The sequence below is a fragment of the Heteronotia binoei genome, chromosome 16, assembly GCF_032191835.1.
Source record: "Heteronotia binoei isolate CCM8104 ecotype False Entrance Well chromosome 16, APGP_CSIRO_Hbin_v1, whole genome shotgun sequence".
NCBI classification, from domain to species: Eukaryota; Metazoa; Chordata; class Lepidosauria; order Squamata; family Gekkonidae; genus Heteronotia; species Heteronotia binoei.
In genome coordinates, this window is record NC_083238.1 from 32,039,388 (window position 1) to 32,060,944 (window position 21,557).

Here is a 21,557-nt window from a genome sequence, read left to right on the forward strand (position 1 = left end):
CAGCTTGCTGGGGGGAAAGTGTAGATGACTGGGGAAGGCAATGGCAAACCACCCCATAAAAAGTCTGCCGTGAAAACATTGTGAAACCAACATCACCCCAGAGTCAAAACGACTGGTGCTTGCACAGGGGACCTTTCCTTACTCAAAATGTATAGTGCAAAATGTGTGTGTAAGATAGGTATCATTAATGCTGTAGACCTGTAACTAATTGAGCCATAAGGATTATAGTGCATATACAAAGTCAATAATGACCAAAACGACCGTAATCAAATGCTAAACACTCAATTACATAAAATGTATGTATTTTTTTAGTTTTATATATACTTACCAGTCTATTATGAAAACCGTATACCAGTAGAAAAATATATATAAATTCCTACTTCAAAAATACTCCGCTGTCTTGCCCATGGGGAACCATTCAAAAATTTATTTAAAACACAAATTAATCAGAACTTTCAGAATGGTATAGCCTTAGGAATATTGTTGGAATGAATGCCACATTGTACTTGAACTGAATCCACTTTGTGAGAATATGGTAGCCAGATGTTTTTTGCCTACAACTCCCATCAGTGTGGCTCCAGTAAACATACTTAGAACAATAAGATGGAACCAGTTCTCAGAGCACAGAAAATTCTCAGCACTACACAAAATCCCCTCTAAACCTATCAAATGGCCCATCCAGAAGGTATGCAAAATGCTTTGGCAGCAATATGAAAAGGTACTTTGGTCCAGAAGCATTGGTAACTGGCCAGTCTAGAGGCCAGCTGATGTTTTCTTTCTGATTACAACTGTCTCAGCTCCTCCGTGGTGATACATTACCCAAGGAGGCAGCCCCTGTAACGGTAGAATTAAGTGGAACTACTTTCCATTTCTCCTTTACTAATGTCAGGGCAGCAACAGGGCAGGATTATATGTCAAATATAATGTCTAGTGTGCTCTGGATTTGAGATTAACCAAGGTTTGCAGAAACATAGTATAGTCTGGCTTCCTTCAACACCAGTGGGCCACATTAGATATATTTTTGATGAAAAGTATCTTTCTTCAGAAAACAGCATTCTAGTCATATATGTCTAAGGTATGTTTACTCAGAGTAACATCTCACGTCATTCAATCTGACATATTCAGGTAGAGCTATGATTGCAGCCATAGTTGTATAACACTGTCCCTGAAACTGCAACATACCAAAAGTTGTGTGTTTTGAATGAAATTTATTCAATTTTTCATAAGCATCACTGAAGCATTCTTTGTTTTTGTACAACAGATTGTGGCGTAAGCCAAAAGCAGGTGTGTTTCACACTATTCTGGAAAACAAATGCAATCCATTAAAAAAGAGGAATACAATTCTGTAGCCTACAATGCAGTGATATGTAATGTAGAAATCCAGAGTTCTGCTATTGCCTTTTCCTCCCTGCTAGTCCAATTCTTGTATTTATGCCTGGAAGATCAGAATCATTTAAAAATTAGAAAAAAATAAATTTTGGTCCTGACACATCTTGAGTAAGAAAGTGAAATATGTGTATTACAAATTGATCTTGCTCATCACATATACTATAAAACTGTATAACATACAAAAATGTGTATAAAATTGATCTATAAGCTTTGAAATCCTGCTGCAGCATACTAGACCACTTAGTGATATCTTATTCCAGAAAATAAGTAAATTGCAAATTATATTACTACAATAGGTTTTGAATTTAAAATGGACTCTGGAAAATACAGAATTTAACAAACTTAACTTTGAAATATGATTAAATTAATTTTTCTATTACTTTTTAAAACTTAATTTTTTTCTCTATACAAAACTAATGGCAGACTCTCTCCAACAAAACATAATGACCTGATCTTGTGTCTATGCCAGATATCACCCAATGCTATACTGCTACTTGCATCACATTCTATTTTTCCTACACTGTATCTCTCGCTTTCAATACACACTTCAGGAAGTTAGGACAGCCAAACACATATTTACACCTTACTTAAGACAAAGTTAATTTAATACTCATTAGTATAAGTAGTGATCTAAATATAAAAAATTGAAAATATTTCATTTAGTGAATCATATAAATGGGGGGACAACTATGGAAATTGGAGGTAAAAAGCCTATAAAGTATAACTATCATTTTCCTTTTGTCCCAATCCATAATTATACAGTAATATACAATTATTACACTTCTTCAAGCTGAAGTACAGTCTTGTGATAAAATTAACATAACGAGGCATTACCCTGGCATAGTTCCAGTTTAGCCCTTGAGACTACACCAGAGTATCTAGTTGCATATGGCAGCTTGATCATTTTAGCAGCTTGATTCTACAGTAGCAACCACTCTGCCGCCTCTTCGCATTTCCCTCTCTTTCCTTTGAAACTTTTCTTTTTGTTTCTCCAGTTTTTCTTGTGTTTTTTTGATATCTTTAATTTTCTTCTTTATTGTTGATCGGTCATTTTGACTAGTCACTCCAAGGGCCTATCAAAGAAAGAAGTACATTTTATTAAATTCCCGAAGAGTAGCAGCAGTGCTCTGTTCTGTCCTGTGCTATCTATCAGTACCTATTACCAGAACTCATCATGACAAAACAAAAATTCAAATGGAGTATTCCTTTGCATCCAGAAAGGGTGTTGCTGAGGTTTTTTTTTAAATGAATTCTAGTCTTGGTTTGGAAAGAGTGTGGAAGTACAAGTATAACTTCTATATAGTTCTGCGGCCCTTTCTCAGAAAAGAATTTCCCCTGTGAAATGCAGCCATTATGGGTGAAATTTTACTCAGACAATTGGTGGCAGCTTTGGGGGGGGGGGAGGAGTGGGGATTTTAACCCTTTCTGATAGTGCTGTTCACAAAAAAACTGTCCCTATCACAAGGGTATGTGACCCTGTAAGGAAGGCAAAGGAGACAGTAGTCCCACAAAATACACATCAGCTCACTTGTGGTGAATATGTTTTCTTAACCTGGCTGACATTTTGCTCTCACCATAGGTAAAGTTTCTATGTATCCACCTTCCCAAGATGGAATCATGAAGCCTCCTTTTTAACTCTTTAAAAATTCAAGCTACCTCAAAAACCAGCTGATTCCAAGTTTTAAGTCAATCAATTTATGTGTATGTGTGTGTTCAGATAAAAGTTGTTTTATTTGCTTATTACTTCTCACGTTGAGTACTCTATTCTCTTTCTGCTTGTGTATATTTTTCTCAGCTTCACCCCTGCTCCCCTTATCCTTAATTCTATTGCTGGTTTGATTTTTCCCTGTAATTCACTTTGTCCACATTTCTCCTTTGCTATACTCTCTTATCTGACTTCCATTTCTATATCAAGTTCAGTTAAATCTCTGCTTTTTTATTTGTAGAATATCTTGGTTCTTTTTCCTCTATAGATTTTTTCTTTACTGGCTCTCTTATTGCCTTTGCTCTGCAGGTACTTTTGTCTTGGCTAAAACCTTGGGTCAGTTACTTTATTTCATGCCTTTGTCCTTTCTATCTTACTATCCCCTTTCTTTAGAACTCCCTACCTTTACAATTGCTCACCTTGCTCCTTGGAAGTATTCAAACACAGCATCTGAAACTCTATTGCTTCTGCACACCTCTAACCTCTTAATTTCTGCCTCTCCTTCCCCATTTCTGGGTATTGTTCTTTTTAGATTCTAAGTCTCTGGAGACTAGCACAACAGTAAAACACATGGCATTTAAGATACTTTATACTTATGGAGTTATTGCAGATTTTTAACATCATTGTTTAAAATGTTTTGAAATAGTAGGCCTGAGATTTTGCTTTTAGGTTTTAGTATAAATTTGCAAACATGCATCTTTTTACTGTTGTAGTTAACTAGCTAACCTTCAGCCTTGAATGGGAACTTACAAATAGATCGCTTTATGCCCAGAACTAATGGAACAGAGTTTGCAACAATTATTCTTTGGGATCTCAGAGATGCCTAGTAAGTTAAAACATCTGACCAGACCCAAGGACAGCATGTCTGCCATTTTAATGTTATTCAGTAGTTTTTAAATTACTTTAATCTCAGATTTTTAGAAACAATTTCTTGTATCGTGTTTTTTTCTTATTGTGATTTTATGTTGTAACCTGTCCTAAGCACACTTCGGTGGGTAATAAATGACATAAATAAATAATCATGCCTTCAGAGAGCATGAATCAAAAGGTTCAGTAAAGTCACATGTTAGCTTACATAGTATCTTCTATATAAACTGGCCACATCTGATAACCTCTGAATCTCTCAGATCTGCAATTCATTGAAATCTGCCTTCCCCTTTTCTGTCAAAGTTCTGGGTAAAAAGCTTTGAAACTTTTCACCCCCTAAAGTCAACTTGGGCATGGGTATAAGTTCTATGCTTATACAGCAGGGGCGGGGAATCTCCATCCTGAGGACCGTATACGGCCCTCAAGGTCACTTGGTGTGGCCCTCGGGGATTGCTGGGCCGAACCGAGCCATGTGGCAGCCTCCCTGGGGTTTGGCTGGCCAGTGAAGATCGTGGAGCCCAGCTGCGCTGTGCAGCAGCCTCCCCAGGGCCAGACAGGGATTACAGGGCCCAGATGTACTGTGCAGCAGCCTCCCTGGGGCCTGGCTGGCCAGCCAGAATTGCTGCAGGGCCTGGAAAAGTTACTGTCACAGTTCAGTTTGCACTTGATTATCCCAGATGGGGTGGCCTAATATGCTAATGAGTGTGTGGCCTAATATGCTAATATTAGGGGATGTGGTCTAATATGCTACTGAGTTCCTGCTGCGTTTTTTCTACAAAAAAGCCCTGAAACTAGGCATTTGCCTAGGGCGGTGGGCTGTGTGTATGTGTGCCAGATTAGGCTCTCCCCACACGACCAAATAGAAAAACAATTATTTGCATTAATTTTGCTGGCCTGAATCATTCTCCCTCAGCAGAGCACTGTTTTTTAAGTTGATAATTTTTTAAGGCCCACGAATGATGTTATAAATATCCATATGGCCCTTGGCAGAAAAAAGATTCCCCACCCGGTATACAGGCTTGATTTGTATAGGGAATGCCAGTGTTTTGAGTATCTAATGTTTTGTTTAATCAGATCTGGAGTGCTCAGATTATGTTTAAATAAAATTTTAAGAAATATATTGACTGTTTATTGGCTCAGAAATAAAGAATTTTACTCTGCACTTGAAACAAAAACCCTCAATATCTCCCTTAGAGATTAAGGACTGTGCCTCACACAGGGTGCATTCAATTATCAAGCAGCACTGTGATTTAGTGATCAATACATTGTTTTAATTCAGCCAAAGAGGTTTTAATCTTCATTTGGATCTTTAAAGTACTGTCCCCTCACAGGTGGGTCCCAGTAACCACCACAGACTGCCCTTGAAACCCCACTTGGCCAGATTGGTGGTTATCATCAGTCGGTGGAGGCAGATACCCTTCAAAAGCTCCATCAGTAACCAACTTGTTACTGGGCTAAATTCAAATGTTTTCTTCTGCAATCTTTTTTTCCTTCACAGAGTTTTCACAAAACTCTCTGGCTTTCTCCCCCAAAGCTGTGTTTCTGGAATGTGACAAAACTCACTTTTATCTCACTCAACGCCCTCCCCCACCTCCACCCAACAACCTAACAGGTTGATGTTGTAAGCCGCCCTGAGTCCGCTTGCAGAGAGGGCGGGATATAAATGTAAAGTAATAAATAAATAAATAAATAAATCTACAAGAATCTAAGAAATGAATTGGGCCTGGGTGTATTTTCACTTTAAAGTTTCCTTTAAAATTACTGAAGACACTCCACCCTGCAGTATATTAGAGAGAACAAAGGATTCTCTTTTGCACTCTTGGTAAGGGGAACTAAAAATATACATAATATCATTAGTGAAACAAGCCTAAAATGACTAAACTGAAACTATCACACTTTGGTCACACTGTGAGAAGCCAAGACTCACTGGAAGAGACAATAATGCTAGGAAATGTTGGAGGCAGCAGGGAAAAAACAGGTTGCTTACCTGTAACTGATGATCTTCGAGTGGTCATCTGTGCAGTCACACACATGGGTCTTGCCGCAGGCAATGAATCCATTCCTCGGAGTTCCAATAGCTCGCCTATAGCGCTTTTGGCGCGCTCCCCTCCCGCCCTGGGGAGCAGGCAGCGACCGCGCATGCCTGGAGCGGGGGGGGAGCGCCCATTCCACTCAGTTTCTTCCAGCCGCCGCTGACCTAACACAGTACAGAGTTAAATAACAATCACAGGAAGCCAGCAGCGGGGAAGGCTGGGTGGGCGTGTGTGACTGCACAGATGACCACTCGAAGATCATCAGTTACAGGTAAGCAACCTGTTTATCTTCTTCGTGGTCTCTGTGCAGTCCCACACATGGGTGACTAGCCAGCTGAGTAACCTGGAGGAGGGTGCTGGTAAAAGAAGAAAGTTAGTCACATAAGAAAACAGATCATGTTCCAAGACATAGAGGCAGAAGCGAAAACACTCACCATACTTCAGTGGAAGATGGATCGGAGAACTGCTTGGCCGAAAGAGGCGTCTCGTCTCGCACGAACGTCCAAAGCGTAATGGGAGACGAACGTGGAAGGAGAGGACCACGATGCAGCTGCACAGATGTCCTCTAAGGAGACGCCCTGTAGAAAAGCCGAAGACGTGGAGACCGCTCTAGTAGAGTGGGCCTTGAGGCCTTCGGGAAGAGGCTGTTTAGCCAGTTCGTAACACAACCTGATGGCACTAACTACCCATTTGGATAGTCTTTGGGTAGAAATTTTGTGTCCTTTACGTGGTTTACCGTAGGCCACAAACAGGTTAGGGTCCTTACGGAAAGGTTGTGTGCGATGCAGATAGAAGGCTAGCGCCCTTCTGACATCCAGAGAATGCAGGGATCGCTGTCCCTGGTCCGACGGGTTAGGGAAAAACGTTGGTAACGCGGTGGAGGTAGACAGATGAAACTTGGAGACAACTTTGGGGAGGAACGTAGGATCCGGTCTTAAGACAACCTTGTCCCTATGAAAGATGGTGTAGGGAGGGTCATGTCTGAAGGCACATAAGTCACTTGCCCGCTTACCCGAGGTGAGGGCTATTAGCAATGCTGTCTTCCAAGAGAGAAGATTGAGCTGTATTGTCGCCATGGGTTCAAAGGGCGCCTTCATTAGACAGGAAAGAACAAGGGATAAACTCCACGTTGGGACGAATGGTTTAACCGGTGGATGTAGGTGCAGCATTCCTTTGAGGAAGGATTTAGATAAGGGGTGAGAGAACACTGTCCTGCCGTCGATAGTGTCATGGAATGCCGAGATGGCAGACAAGTGTACTTTAAGTGAAGAGTAGCACAAGCCTGATTTCTGCAGAGATAGGAGATAATCTAAAATCAGGTTCAGAGGTGTTACCTCAGGAGTCCAATGATAGGGTGCAACGAAGGAACAAAAGCGCTTCCATTTGCGTTGGTACGAGAGTCTAGTGGAAGGCTTCCTTGCGTTGAGAAGAATATTGGTCACTTCTGTGGAGAGGCAGGTGAGTGTATCCTCCAAGCGGTGAGGGCCAGAACCCGAGGGTTGTGATGAAGTACCTGGCCGTTCGCCTGCGAGAGAAGGTCTCCCACGATCGGGAGGCGGCGGTAAGTGTGTTGTGACATTTGCAGAAGTTTGGTGAACCATGGTTGCCGTGGCCACCACGGTGCGATAAGGATGCAGTCCGTGCCATCCCGTGCGACCTTCGTCAACACGCGTGTCAGTAGGGGGGTTGGCGGAAAAATGTAGTGGAGGGGACCTCTCCAGAGATGTAGGAAGGCATCGTCGCCCTTCCTGCAGTAGAAGCGGTGACATTTGGCATTGTCCCTGGAGGCAAAGACGTCCACCCTGGGGGTCCCGAAGCACCTGAAAATCCGACGAAGGTAGGTCAGATTGATGGACCATTCGTGGTCGTCTATACGTATCCTGCTTAGGGAGTCGGCCAATACATTCTGTACACCTGGGAGGTGGATGGCGGTCATGTGGATGCTGTGTTTGATACACCATTCCCAGAGCAGAGTGGCTATGCGACATAGTCGAGGGGATCTGGTGCCTCCCTGCTTGTTTACATAAAATACTGTCGCCATGTTGTCCGTGGAAATCTGGATGTGGCGACCCGCAATGAGAGGAAGGAAGGATTGAAGAGCTCTGTGTACTGCAATCAGTTCTAAGCAGTTTATGTGCAGGGTCCTCTCCTGAGGGGTCCAGAGACCTCTGACAGTCTTGCCTTCCAAGTGGGCTCCCCATCCCCACATGGAGGCGTCTGTTGTCACGATAGCCGTTGGAGTAGTTGGTAGGAACGGCATGCCTTCGAGGAGGTTGTCGAGGCTGGTCCACCAAGTGAGAGAAGGAAGGACTCTCCTGGGGACGGTGAGCAGGGTGCTCTGAGGTTGCACGTGAGGCCGGTAGGCACGTACGAACCAGAGCTGAAGTGGTCTCATTCGTAGCCTGGCGAAGAGGAGGACTGCTGTAGTAGCGGCCATCAGACCTAAAAGACGCTGAATAGTTAGGGCCGGTTGGATGGGATGTAGCTGGACCATCCTGGCAAGGGTGATGATAGTCATAGCACGGTCCTCTGGGAGGAAGGCACGGTGGATAGAGGTGCGAAGATGGGCCCCTATGAAGCAGAGCTGTTGAGTGGGGGTGAAGTGCGATTTTGTAACATTCACCCGCAGGCCTAGAGACTCCAGCAGGAGAAGGGCTTCGTGGAGATTGGACTCGAGCTGGTCTGGGGTCGGTGCAATGAGGAGCCAATCGTCGATGTACGGGAAGACCGTGATGTTTCGTAGTCGAAGAGCAGCTGCCACCACCGCCATGCACTTGGTAAATACCCTGGGTGCGGTGGAGAGGCCGAATGGTAGGGAGATGTACTGATAATGATGTTGGCCCATCGCAAACCGGAGGTATCTGCGATGCTGAGGTCGAATAGTCACATGGAAATAAGCGTCCTGAAGATCTAGGGAAGCCATCCATGAATCCTTCGGAATCAAGGGCAAGATGGACTGCAACGAGATCATTCTGAATTTTTTGTACAGGATAAATTTGTTTAGCTTCCGAAGATCCAGAATGGGACGCTTGCCTCCATCCCTCTTGGGGACCAGGAAGTACCTTGAGTAGAGTCCCGTTCCCCGGTGTTGGGGGGGAACCGGTTCTATGGCTTTTTTCTGGAGCAGGTCCAGAATCTCGTGATGGAGGTGATGGGATGGAGGGGTAGCAACGAAATAGTGGTGGCGAGGCAGCGAAGCGAACTCTATTGCGTACCCCAGACGTACGATGGTGAGTACCCAGGAGTCGGTCGTGATTGAAGTCCAAGTCCCGTAGAATGGGGAAAGACGCGTGGGGTAAGGTGACTGTATGGGGAAGTCAAAGAGACTGCTTGGTAGGGGGGGATGATTTTTTGGACTGCTGAGGGCGTTGCCTTTGCTGAAAAGAAGGCTTCTGTTGAGCAGGTCTTCTTTTCCAGTATTCAGACTGTTTAGGAGAACGCTGGCGTCTTTGGAAAGATGGTTTCCAAGATTGTTTGCGGCCGAAGGGTTGCGAAGCAGGTTGGGCGACTCCTAGGCGCTTGGCCCTTTTACGGCCGTCGTCAACAGAGGACAAGACCTCATCGGTGGAGGCATGAAAGAGGCCAAGGCCATCAAACGGAAGATCCTCTATCTTCTGCTTGATGTCGGGTTGAAGATTAGTGGATCTCAGCCAAGCATGACGACGCAGGGCAACCGCAGAGGCAAAGACACGGGATGAACAGGAGACCGCATGTCGAATCGAATTAATTTGTTGTTTGGAGACCCTGGAGAGTTCGGAAACCAGGGCTGATGCTGTTCCCTGAGAGGAATCGGGAAGCGATGGTATCAGTGGTGTGAACTGGTTCGCTAGATTAAAAGTATAAGCAGCAAAATAAGCCAGGTAATTGTTAAGCTTCGAGTTGGTGGAAGCAAGTGTGAAGATTTTCCTTGCCAAGGTGTCTAATTTCCTTCCCTCACGATCCGGCGGTGCGGGATGCCTGGAGGGCTTGGCCTTCATGGCAGAATGAACAATTATAGAGTTCGGAGCCGGATGTGATGCAAGGAATTTGGCGTCAGGGGCATGGACTCGATAGAGGGAGTCCAGCCTTTTAGAAGTGGGAGGTACTGATGCAGGTTTGTCCCAAGTCTCCTGAAGACCCTCCAGGTGCACCGGTAGCATAGGAAGCAAGGACCCTGAAGGGAAGTCTGATTGAACCAGGTCATGTACCATGTCCGACACTTTGGGGGAGTCTGCCTGGAGAGGTATCTTCAGTGCCTCCGCCATGGAAGTAATAAGATTGAGATAGGCCTTGGATGCATCGGACGGAGAGAGCCTGAGCTGTTGCGCCGAGTCCGGTGGGAGAGAGGGAGAGTGGTCCTCCGAATCCGAAGAGCCTGGGGACTCCTTTCCCGAGGAAGAGGCCCCCGTGGAGGGGGAGGGTGGATGAACGATCGGTTCCGAGACGGGGGCTGCCTCCGAGGTCTTGGGAGAAGACCGAAGTCTAGAATCCGGGGCCACGGAAACGGTGGCAGAGGCAGTACGCGGTTTAGCCACGTCTCGGTACCGAGGGTGGTCACGGTGATGATGCGAGGGGCCAGCCTCTTGATCAGATGATAGCAGGCGATTGAGGAGTCTGGGTGAGTACTCGAAGTGACTTCGAGGGTCACGAAGCCGAGAAGGGCGGTCGAAGTGGAGCTGAGGCGAATCCTCGCGTCGGGTTGTGCGCGCGTGGCGGGACCGAGGCGAACCGCCATAACGGACCCGTGGAGTCTCGGGATCACGGTGGAAGTAGGAGTCTGACTCGTGGTATCTACGATGGATGTCCCAATCAGAGTGGGAGCCGGAACGGTGACGGGATCTGCCCTGTCGAGGTGAGGGCGATCTGGATAGAGGAGAGTATTCATATCGCCTTCTCGAGTAGTAATCCTGTTGTTCAAAGTAAACGGAGGAACCGGAGTCGTGGCGGCTACGCGGAGAGCGTGATCGAATTCGAATCCGATGGGAGGAAACTTGCGTTGCCGATTCACGGTACAGCGGAGAGAGTGCAACATCGTGGAAGGCGTCAGGTCGCAAAGACGGGCGTAAGTAAGTCTGCGTCGGGTCGGTGGAACGGTCGGGTTCAAGGATCTCGGAAGGTACCACGCTATGTACTGAAGGCGATCGAGATCGAATCGGAATCACCTCCACAGCCGTGGAGGTGTGAGGTGTAAGCCTGGGCATGTCCGTGATGACATCAACCGGGGTCGACAACTCGGACGGCAAGAGTGGTTGGGCTGAACTCGACTGAGCGGTCGAGGACATGGTGCTGCGGGGCTTTATGGGCGCCGAGTCCGTTGATTCGGAATGACGCGCCGGCTCGGAATGGTGAGGTTTCTTAGGCGCCGAATCCGAGTGCCGAGGCTTCTTCGGCGCCGACTCCGATTCGGGATGACGCAGTTTCTTCGAAGACTTGTGGCCGGCTTCGGCGTGCTTCGAAGGACGTTTCCCGGACTTGTGCGTCTTTTGAGGCTGAGGCGCAGCCGGGGCAGCCGAATCTCCCGCTCGAGGTGGGGGAGGCGGCGAGTCGGAGGTGGGCATAGCCCGCAGAGACCGTTCTAAGAGGAAGGCCTGTAGTCGTGCGGCGCGGTTTTTGCGTGCCTGCTTGCCAAAGTTTGCACAATGCGGGCAAGCGTCGACTCGATGGCCCTCCCCGAGGCAGAAAAGGCAGTGGCTGTGGCCGTCTGTGGTGGGAATTTTAGCCCCACAGTGCCTACACTTTTTGAAGGTAACCTTCCCTTCCATACGCCCCGGACGGTGGGGGGGGGGGGAGAGGGAAGGGCGGGAAGGGACGGGTATGGAAAAAGAGAGTTAAAAGCGCAGAAACGGGGTTCTTTTTTTTTTTTTTTTTTTTTGTATATTTTTTAGGACGAAACGGGAGAAAGAGAGAACGATACCAGTCAAAGTAGAGATGAGATGAGCTGAGGAGAGACGAGCTAAGGAAGAGCGCAGCGAGGAAGGTGTTGTCCGGGCGGCGGAAAGGAAGAAACTGAGTGGAATGGGCGCTCCCCCCCCGCTCCAGGCATGCGCGGTCGCTGCCTGCTCCCCAGGGCGGGAGGGGAGCGCGCCAAAAGCGCTATAGGCGAGCTATTGGAACTCCGAGGAATGGATTCATTGCCTGCGGCAAGACCCATGTGTGTGACTGCACAGAGACCACGAAGAAGATCAGGGAGACTCAGCATGAGATGCATTGGCTCTAATAAAGGCAGCCACTGCCTTCGGTTTGTAAGGCCTGAGCAAGGCTCTTAATGATTGGATGTTTTAGAGGTCATTAATTCACATGGTTGCCATAAGTAAGAAGTGACTTGACAGCACTTCAAACAGAGCCAAAATCACCAAGACCACTGAATAATTTTTGTGTTTGCACACGTAGGTGCAGACCAGTTGGAAGAAAAACAAGTAATAGGTTATTAAGGATATGTAAAGACACTCAACGCCCTCCCCAACCTCCACCCAACAACCTAACAGGTTGAAATCAACAGGATACTTTAAGTCACAACCAATATAAGTAACATTAGCTTAAGGCCAAGTTCTTAATGAAATTTCTTTAAAAATTTTCTTACTGGATCATCCCGTGGCCAGGATAGAAATAACTGCATAGAGGTGTGTTTCTCAGCAACAGCCCCTCACTCCCCAATGCCACATGGCAAAAACTGCTTTGAAAATCCAAGAGAAATTTCAAAAGTCCCATCTATTGTGGTACAAGAATTTGAAAGCTCCATCTACTGTGGTTCTAGAATCTGAAAGCTCCATCTACTGGGGTACAAGAATTTGAAAGAAAACAAAAACCGCTCTGGTCAGAGGTAAGCTCATGGTGCATGCAAAGCAGCCCTGTGGCTACGATGCTGGACTTGGACAGGGGAGGCCAGGAATCAAATCCCTACATGGCAATTTAGTCCAGTGGGTGCCTTGAGCTGATTCCCATTTCTCAGTCTGCTGTACTTCCCACTACTTTGACAAGTAAAAAACAAAACAAAAAATGAACAGCTTCACTTTACACCAGCTTGTAAGAAGAAGTTATACATTTGACTGACAGATCGATTTTAAAAATATGCTATAGCAAATGAAAAGGTAGCAACGAGTTGATAGCAAAGTGTAGTATAGTTTTTAATCAGCAGATGGCAACATCTGACAAGATAAGAAAAACCTTTTGGCAAGTTCTGAACACACTAGCCTTCCACATTTTCAAAGTAATAGATTTTAGATGTTATTTGTGTAGATTTGATGTAATTTATCACTAGGAAGTAGCCAATAGTCAGATTTTCAAGTGTTACAATCTCCTCTGCCCTTTTACCAAAATGCCCAGGAAAACAACACCCTATTTTGTGTGTATGTGTGTTTTTAAGCAGTCTAATCTTCTTAGATCAGGGGTGGCCAGTGGTAGCTCTCCAGATGTTTTTGCCAGCATGGTCAATGACTGGGGCTGATGGGAGTTGTAGGCAAAAAACATCTGGAGAGCTACCACTGGCCACCCCTGTCTTGGAACAGAAATCTAAAATCTTACCACAACAGTAATGAACAACAGTATTACGAACAAAAGTTGATCTCTGTTCCATAATAAAAATCCAGTTTGAAACAAATGTGGAGGCCCAGGCCTTCCCCCTAAAAAAGAATATTGGGGGAGAAACCCCACAGATTTGTTTTCCTTTTCAATGTCTATTCAATTTTTTCCCCATCGGAAAACTGGAAATTTTGAGTACAGAAAAACAATATTTTCTCTTTTGGAATGAGTGAAATGATTTTAATGATAGGACTCACCCAAAATCTGTAGTATAATGCACAATATTAGACAACAACATTTCTGCATACTGTATACATTTACTTTTTCTCCTGCTTGTCAGATCGTGCAAACAAGATACATGTGCTAAAATAGCACAATGTGCAGGAGTCTGCAGCTCTGTCCCTTTCTCTAGTACTGGATTCATAGTTCTGTTTGCAGACAACCAAGAAAGACATCTTTATTTTTAAATGTCATAAACAAATAAAAGGATATGCTTTCGCTTGCTATAAATCTGCATTTTATTTTGCTGAAGAGTAAGAAGTTCAGGTTTGATAAGTATTGCATCTATTTCCCCCAAATTTCCAGGGTTTTTTTCCCCCAAACAGAAAATGGTTTTCTTTAAAAGTTTCAAAGTTTTCAGAAGTTTTGCTTCATTAGTTTTAACCCAGATTTCCATATAAGGTTCCTTCAGGGAACTCTTGATAATTTGAACAATTCAGAAATGAAAACAGACATCTTCTTCTTGCTTACAATTTTAATGAAAAAGGTTGTATAAAATAATGGTTACTTAGCCTGGGAGTTCAGATTAAATGACTTGCTGGGTCTCTTCCAGTTACTAAGACTACAATGTATTGAAAGAATCATAAGAGTATAAATGAATCAGAAAGAAGAATTGCAGATTTATACCCCGCCCTTCTCTCTGAATCAGAGACTCAGAGCGGCTTACAATCTCCTATATCTTCTCCCCTCACAACAGACACCCTGTGAGGTGGGTGGGGCTGAGAGAGCTCTCACAGCAGCTGCCCTTTCAAGGACAACCTCTGCCAGAGCTATGGCTAACCCAAGGCCATTCCAGCAGGTGCAGGTGGAGGAGTGGGGAATCAAACCCGGTTGGTCCCAGATAAGAGTTCACACTCTTAACCACTACACCAAACTGGCTCCAACTCCAAATCTGCCAAGGACTTTTTTGTAGCAGGAACTCCTTTGCATATTAGGCCACTCACCCCTGATGCAGCCAATCCTCCTGGAGCTTACAGGAAGCCCTGTGCTAAGAGCCCTGTAAGCTCTTGGAGGATTGGCTACATCAGGGGTGTGTGGAGTGGCTACATCAGAGTTAAAGTGTAGGGTGGGGTATAAATCCAATATCATCAAAGATACTGGTATATTTTTAAGATCAAATTTTAGTAGCCTGCAAGTTGTTTCTGGATTTTTCGTTGTCGTCGACCCATGTCCTAAGCAAGAAATCTAGGCTCATCATCATTTATCCTATTAAAAATTTGTGTAGATTCATATTAGGACACAAGCTTACCTTCAATTTATCACTGTCCAGCAGCATTAACTGTTGTCCATCTATATTCCTGGCTGTAAACTCTGTGATGTACTGCTCCATGTTCATTCCTATTAGCCAATGGCATACTTGTTGTGTTGTCCATTCAGAAATAGGCCTATTGTGCCACTGATTTTGTTTCCCTGTGCTCGATGGTTCATCATCTAAAGTCTGACCAAGCAAAACCAAGCAATGTAAACTAGCATGTATTCAACTGGTTAAACAAGAAGATATCATTTACTAGTTTAAGAATAATATACTTGCACATTTAATATACACATTTTTAAAAATAACATTTGTTAATCTAAACCCATGCTTAGGTCAAAATGCGTTTAAAATAGCTAGGTATTCAAATTTGTGATCCCCCCCCCCCCAAATTTAGTTTAATGTACAGTAAAATGTACTTTTCTGCCATACTTTTGAGAAACAGATATTGACTGAAATAAATTCAAGTATCTGAAATAAAATGCTAGAACACACGTTCATGAGAAGTAATTCAGGGTCCCTCTTTCTGAATACCTTTATGAAAAAGCAGGTCTCAAAGTTGGATGCATCCATAACTTCTGGATCACCTTTAATACTTACAGGGATGACAGTATGTAGTGAATTTGTCAGACTGTCTTGCTTACAAAGTTTGAGTCCAATGGCACCTTTTAAGACCAACGAAGTTAATTCCGGGTGTAAGCTTTAATGTGCAGAAGTGTGCATGCACACAAAAGCTTACACCCAGAATTAAACTTTGTTGGTCTTAAAAGTGCCACTGGATTCAAATTTTGTTCTATTGATTCAGACTAACATGACTACCCATCTGAATCTGTCTTGCTTTCAGCTGCTGATCTTCTAGGTTCAGAACACAGTATTTCTACCACATATAGAAGTTGTACAGAAATTCCCACTTATGACTGCTTATGAACTCCCTTGAAACTGATACTAGCCAATCCAAAAGGAAAGGGAAAAAAAGCTGAAATTTCAGGCTGAGTACCATGTGTACGAGACCATATATCTATCAACTTAGATGAAATCTATTTCTACATTTATTTGACAGGACAGCATAGCCAATTTTTTACAATTTGGTATCTAGGGTTATGACTTAGATGCATAATTAAATGCAAATCTAAATATGAGGACAGTAAGTTTTATATAGAACAGCAAGGGCTTTTTTGCTTCTTATTAAGGGTATAAAGGAAATCTTTTTTCTTCTTTTCCCCTCTCTTTCAGAAATACTATGATTTCCAAACTTAGAACCAAGAGCACAAGCAGGAGTGCACAACTCCAGCAGTTACATGAACCATAATGGATCATGTGGGCAACCCTGTGGGCAACCCTGTGAAACCACCTGGCTCCATTATGGCCCAAGTAACTTTTTTTGGGGGGAGAGGGGGCAGAACACCAACTTTTGGCTGTTTTCTGGCCTCTCAGATGTTCAAGTTCCTGGGATCCAAGGAGAAATTTCCACTAGTGCATTTCTGTGTCAGAATGCTGAATCTGAGTCCCGACAACAGCTGAGAGAGTGGCATTCCGAGCCACTCCTCACAGGAAATGTCTCCATTGCATCCCAGAAGTTTGCACTGGGCATCAGTGACCCATCTCGTCACTGTTCTGATGCCCTAGCCAAGAAGCTTCTAGATGTATCTATACTCTGGGATGCAGCCAGAAGTTTCCATTTAAAAACCAAACTCCCACTGCATTGCAAATTAGGGATGTGATTAGAAGTTTAGGAAGGCAGTATGCTGTGAACCCAAGGCTCTAAAGTTAGCAACTTAGCATACAATCTTCAGCTAATGAATGTTTCGTCTCTTGGTCAAGTCCACACAGCAGACCCCTTCATTGTTTACTTATTACTACACCAAAACAAAACAAAACAAAACAAAACCTATTAAGACGATCATACACCTATATTCTTTGAAATTCTACCACTGCTTAGACTTGCCATATGATCTCTAGTAACTTTTCTTTGTATTTAATTCATTCTACCTATAACAAGTTCTGCTGTAACTATAACAAGTTTCTAGCTGTAATTGGGTTGAAAAGTGTTTATCAGAACACCCCATTCCCTCTGGACTTACAGCTCATTTCCTTAGATTATGACCATAACGTGTAAAGTTATTATAGATGCTTTTCTGATCTGTGCACTCCTTGCAGACCATGACGTTTTCTTACATGTGCTATCTGCAGGGAGCCTAAAAAGCTTTCAAATTAAACTGAGCTGCTGGTCATGATATAATAGTGCTAAATCTGCACATGCAGGAGAACTCTGCAAAATCAAGGTTCAATGGCAGCTGCTTGTATTGTTGAAGTGGCAATGTGCATTTCAACTTAAATGTTAAAACTGAAAAATGAGTTGTGTTTTCAATGAGTTTTGTTAATATATTTTGTGGTATTTTTGTTCATGAGAGTGTGTGTGTGCAATTGTGCATATCTGGAAGTCATGGCAACCTCTGGCGACTTACCCTACTGGGGGTGTGTGGAGGATATTCAGAGAGGTGGCTGAATACAGTCTGTCTCTGCCTCCATGCTCTGGTATTCCAAGGAGGTCTCCCATCCAAGAACTTGCCAGAGTCAACCCTGCTTAGCTTCCAAGATCTGATGAGATGGGCTTGCTTGGGCTATCTAGGTCAAGGCTGGAGTCTTGTTAATTTCTAAGCCAGCAAACCCTTCCCACCCCAGCTCCACCTTGCTCTTCAGCATTTCCTTCTGCTAGTGCTGAATTCTTGTGGGTAATTTGAAAATGCACCAGAAAAGTCACAGTTTAAAAATAACTGGATCATTTAAAACAAAACAACAAATTCAAAAATGTATTAGTAAGTGGTGTCTTTGGATTCAGAACACCTTTCTTCTTACTCAGTTCTAAAATATCAAGTCTTCCACCTCTAATGGAAAATATGATTTTATAAAAATAACACTGCTTTATTAAAACATTTTCAGTAAACTATGTACATATGCTTACTCAAAAACAATATTAGTTTTTTTAATTGGCTCCAATTCATTCTTCCTTGTAAACTGGTAAACCCACCACTTCTAAAGAAGGAATTGAATGCAAGATACACCAATTCCTACCAAAAGATAACAGTAAAAGATATTCCTGCTGTTTTAAGAGTGCAAGATCTCCACACAGGAGAAGAAAGATGAAGAACTGTACCTGGCTAAATACAGAAGGGCACAGAACAATATTTAAAAGGAAAAAAAATGGAAGGTCAAAAAAGCATAAACAGAGAAGTCAGCCAGTACTGCAAAGAAACCATATCTGTTCCACAAACAAAAGAATTTTAAAAGCGATTGTAATCCGGATGGCAATGACTAGATATCTCATGAAGGACTGTGAAGTTCAACAATGAGGATGACTTAACTCACACCACATCACTGAAACCTGCACAATATTTTATTAAAAATCTGCTTACCTGTAACTGCTGTTCTTTGAGAGGTTATCTATACATTCACATGGATGGTCTTTGTACCTGTGCAGAGCAACAATTCAGACATTGCTGTGACTAGCTTTTTGACATGAAGACCTGGTCCTCATGAGCACAGCCTCAGACTGTATGTGCTCCAGAGTAACATATGAATAGTTTCTTATCTTGCCTGAAAAATGAAAATGCCCTGTTCAGGTCAAATGATCAATGTTCTGTCTGTGTCTGATGAGGGAATGAGAGTTCAGCAGAATCAAATTCTGATTTAAGTAAAAGCCTGAGATGACCTTTGTAAAAAGGCTATTGTCAGGTATCACCTTCACCTTCTCTTGATGAAAATTGATGTAAGGAGGATCCTATCTCAGTGTACAGAGTTCTGCAGCTCATCTTGCAGAACATACATAGATAACAAAGGCCACTTTGAAGGTGATGAGGCTGATGTCAACTGTAGCCAGTCTCAAAGGTTTTACCCATTACTCAGGGACCAGCTGCAGATCCCATGCAGAAAATGGGAGTCTGGATTGGAAGATCCAGGAATAACTGTTTCATTAGAGATCGTTGGAAAAATTATTGAACTTTGAGAAAAGGTGCTGAGATCTCTGAATTATGCACGAAGCTGAAGATGTAGCAGGTGCTCCAGAACAGATGTTGGGGGGGCAGGTAGATGGATTCTACCCATACTGGGAAGCAAAGAAGGTGAATTGCTTCCACTTACACAATCTCCACATAGATGGCTTCCATGCATTCGAAGGATCCTCCCTCAGACTTTCTCTAATCTTTTAGTTGGCTCAGTCCTCCAAAGTGCTGGTGCACAGAGTCCAGCTACAAGATCCTGCTGGGATGCCGTCACAAGTTTCAAGTCCTGGTGAGGAGGATGCAGTGACTCTTGGGACTTCTGCAGCGCTTAAGGGAACCACAGCTGGAGAGGCTAAACTGGGGTCATTAGGATGGTAATCCATGCAGTCCCTCTCTATTTCCCTCAAGATTTTGATGACAAGGGTGATAGGATGCAAAGCACAGAATAGAAATCCTGACCACTTCTGTAGGAAGACATCTCTTAGAGATCAATGATCAATTACCCTTCCCTGTTCTGGGACATAATACTGCAAAAAAGGTCTATGTGGGGAAACCTCCATCAACAGAAGAATGGACCAAAATACCAGTTGTTGCATTTCCACTCCCTAACCATAGGGCACTGATGACTGACAGCATCAGCACACACATTGTCCTGGGCAACAATATGGATGGCAATGGGCATGATATTGGATATGATGCATCTCTTTCACAGGCAGCAGGGTAGGCTCTTCAAAGCATGGGACCATGCACTGTTGGTGGCCCACCTGTACTACTTTGCTGTTACCTGATGAGAAAAGCACAATCACATCCAGGAGTTCCAGAGAAATGAGGTGGAACTTCTTTTTTTTACACTGCCCAGGGACAACTGAAAGAATTAATGTTGCTTTTGGAGCCCTGTCTAGAGATGTCTGAGAGCAGAGTGCAATGAGGTTTTGGTGGTAAGAATGGGTTACCCTGGTCAAAGATGTCTTAATAGCTCCAGCCTGAGTCAGAAAGGCAAAGAACTGTATCTTAAGAGTTTGGGGCTACTTTCCTCAAGGAAAAATCTTCATGCCACAAAGCTAGCTCTACACATTTTGAATCATTGCTTTGCACAATCATAAAATCCACCAATGTGATGCAGAGACCATGCAGACGTATGTTGGTCTTAACAGTAACTGAATAAGCATTACCCATTACAATTAAAAAGACAAGCACCTTTCCTTTAGAAATGAATATCTCTGTATTCTGAAACGTCATTCACAAAAGCTGCGGTATTTGAAAATGTAACCATGCTCAAAGTAAACTGCATTGGCTAGTGACGCCATTAATTAATGAGCTGCCTTCCTACACAGTAGGGATGTATTTAAAATGTAACTGATTTGCAGTTTTCCCCCATTGACCTATTCTGTAAATATACATTTTTATTTTATATAGTTTATAAAACTCAATGAACTACTAAATATTTAAATAGTTAACAACTTGCAAGTAAGATTAGTTGATGAAAGCATCATACATACAGAATTTTACCAGTACGAATTAACTCTCACCTAATATAGACGTATATTTAATACACTGTATAGGAAAATTTAATTTCTTTTAATCTTGCTCTGATAACAAGTGCTGCAATTTTATTTATAAAACGATCTGCAAAGCCATATAAAATATGATTAGCGAGGGGCTGTGGCTCAGTGGCAGAGCCTCTGTTTGGTACACAGAAGGTTTCAGGTTCAATCCCCAGCATCTCCAGTTCAAAGGATCAGGTAGGCAGTGATGTGAAAGACCTCTGCCTGAGACTCCGGAGAACTGCGGCCAGTCTGAGTAGCCAGGACTGACCATGATGGACCGATGGTCTGATTCAGTATAAAGCAGCTTCTTGTGTACTTCATGTATGTGCAAGTTAGCCTTTATTGGATGCCTTTATAGAACTAGAATTAGTAAGGAGCAAATAAATGTTCATAAAATGTTCTTTGCTTGGGTACATTTTTCAATATCCGGTTATCAAAATACTAAGGTGCAATGATGATGACTACCATTTTAATTTTAGACAAACCAAAATGGTATAATGTAGACTGAATGATGACATCAACAATATACACAGACACACTAAAACTCACCTCATTTGAAGAGAAGGTTAAAGTGTGTGAACGCCCTGAAAGACTGGGCTCTGTCACTAACCCTGAGAGATCACAACTTGGATTGCTATGGTATGAATCATCTATGACAATTCTACTCTGCAAACAAGTGAAAATAATGTTTTGTTAACTTACCCCTGGGGGATAGTAAATCGCAAGGAGACACAGTACCTTAAGCATGTCTTTTTTAAAAAAGAATCAACAGCTTCAATTTCCAGTCAGCTTTAATCAATTTTAGCTAGAATAACTTACACTAATTTTTCCCATCTTACAACACACAAATGTGGGTTCTTTCTACTTGATTTGTAAAAATGAACTTTCAGAAAATCCCAGAAGTATGCTAGCAGTGCAATCTTTACACCCTTCTTATTGAAGTTAATGGGCATGGAAGCATATAACTCTCCTTAGAGCTGCACTGTGAAG

General features: G+C 43.4%; 1 protein-coding gene across 2 annotated transcripts in view; it reads right to left on the bottom strand.

The window, feature by feature from the left end:
- Positions 1-1,188: 1,188 nt before the first annotated feature.
- Positions 1,189-21,557, bottom strand: part of LOC132585447 (neurabin-1-like) — a 70,667-nt gene continuing 50,298 nt past the window's right edge. Inside the window, exons 17-19 of one of the 2 annotated variants that reach the window (XM_060257344.1) lie at positions 21,117-21,233; positions 15,020-15,208; positions 1,189-2,462 (exon numbers count right to left, since the gene is read on the bottom strand). In XM_060257344.1, the coding sequence (XP_060113327.1) occupies positions 2,295-2,462; positions 15,020-15,208; positions 21,117-21,233 (474 nt within the window). In that variant the 3' untranslated portion in view covers positions 1,189-2,294. The remainder of the gene's footprint in view (positions 2,463-15,019; positions 15,209-21,116; positions 21,234-21,557) is intronic. The other variant, XM_060257345.1, reaches the window with a different exon arrangement.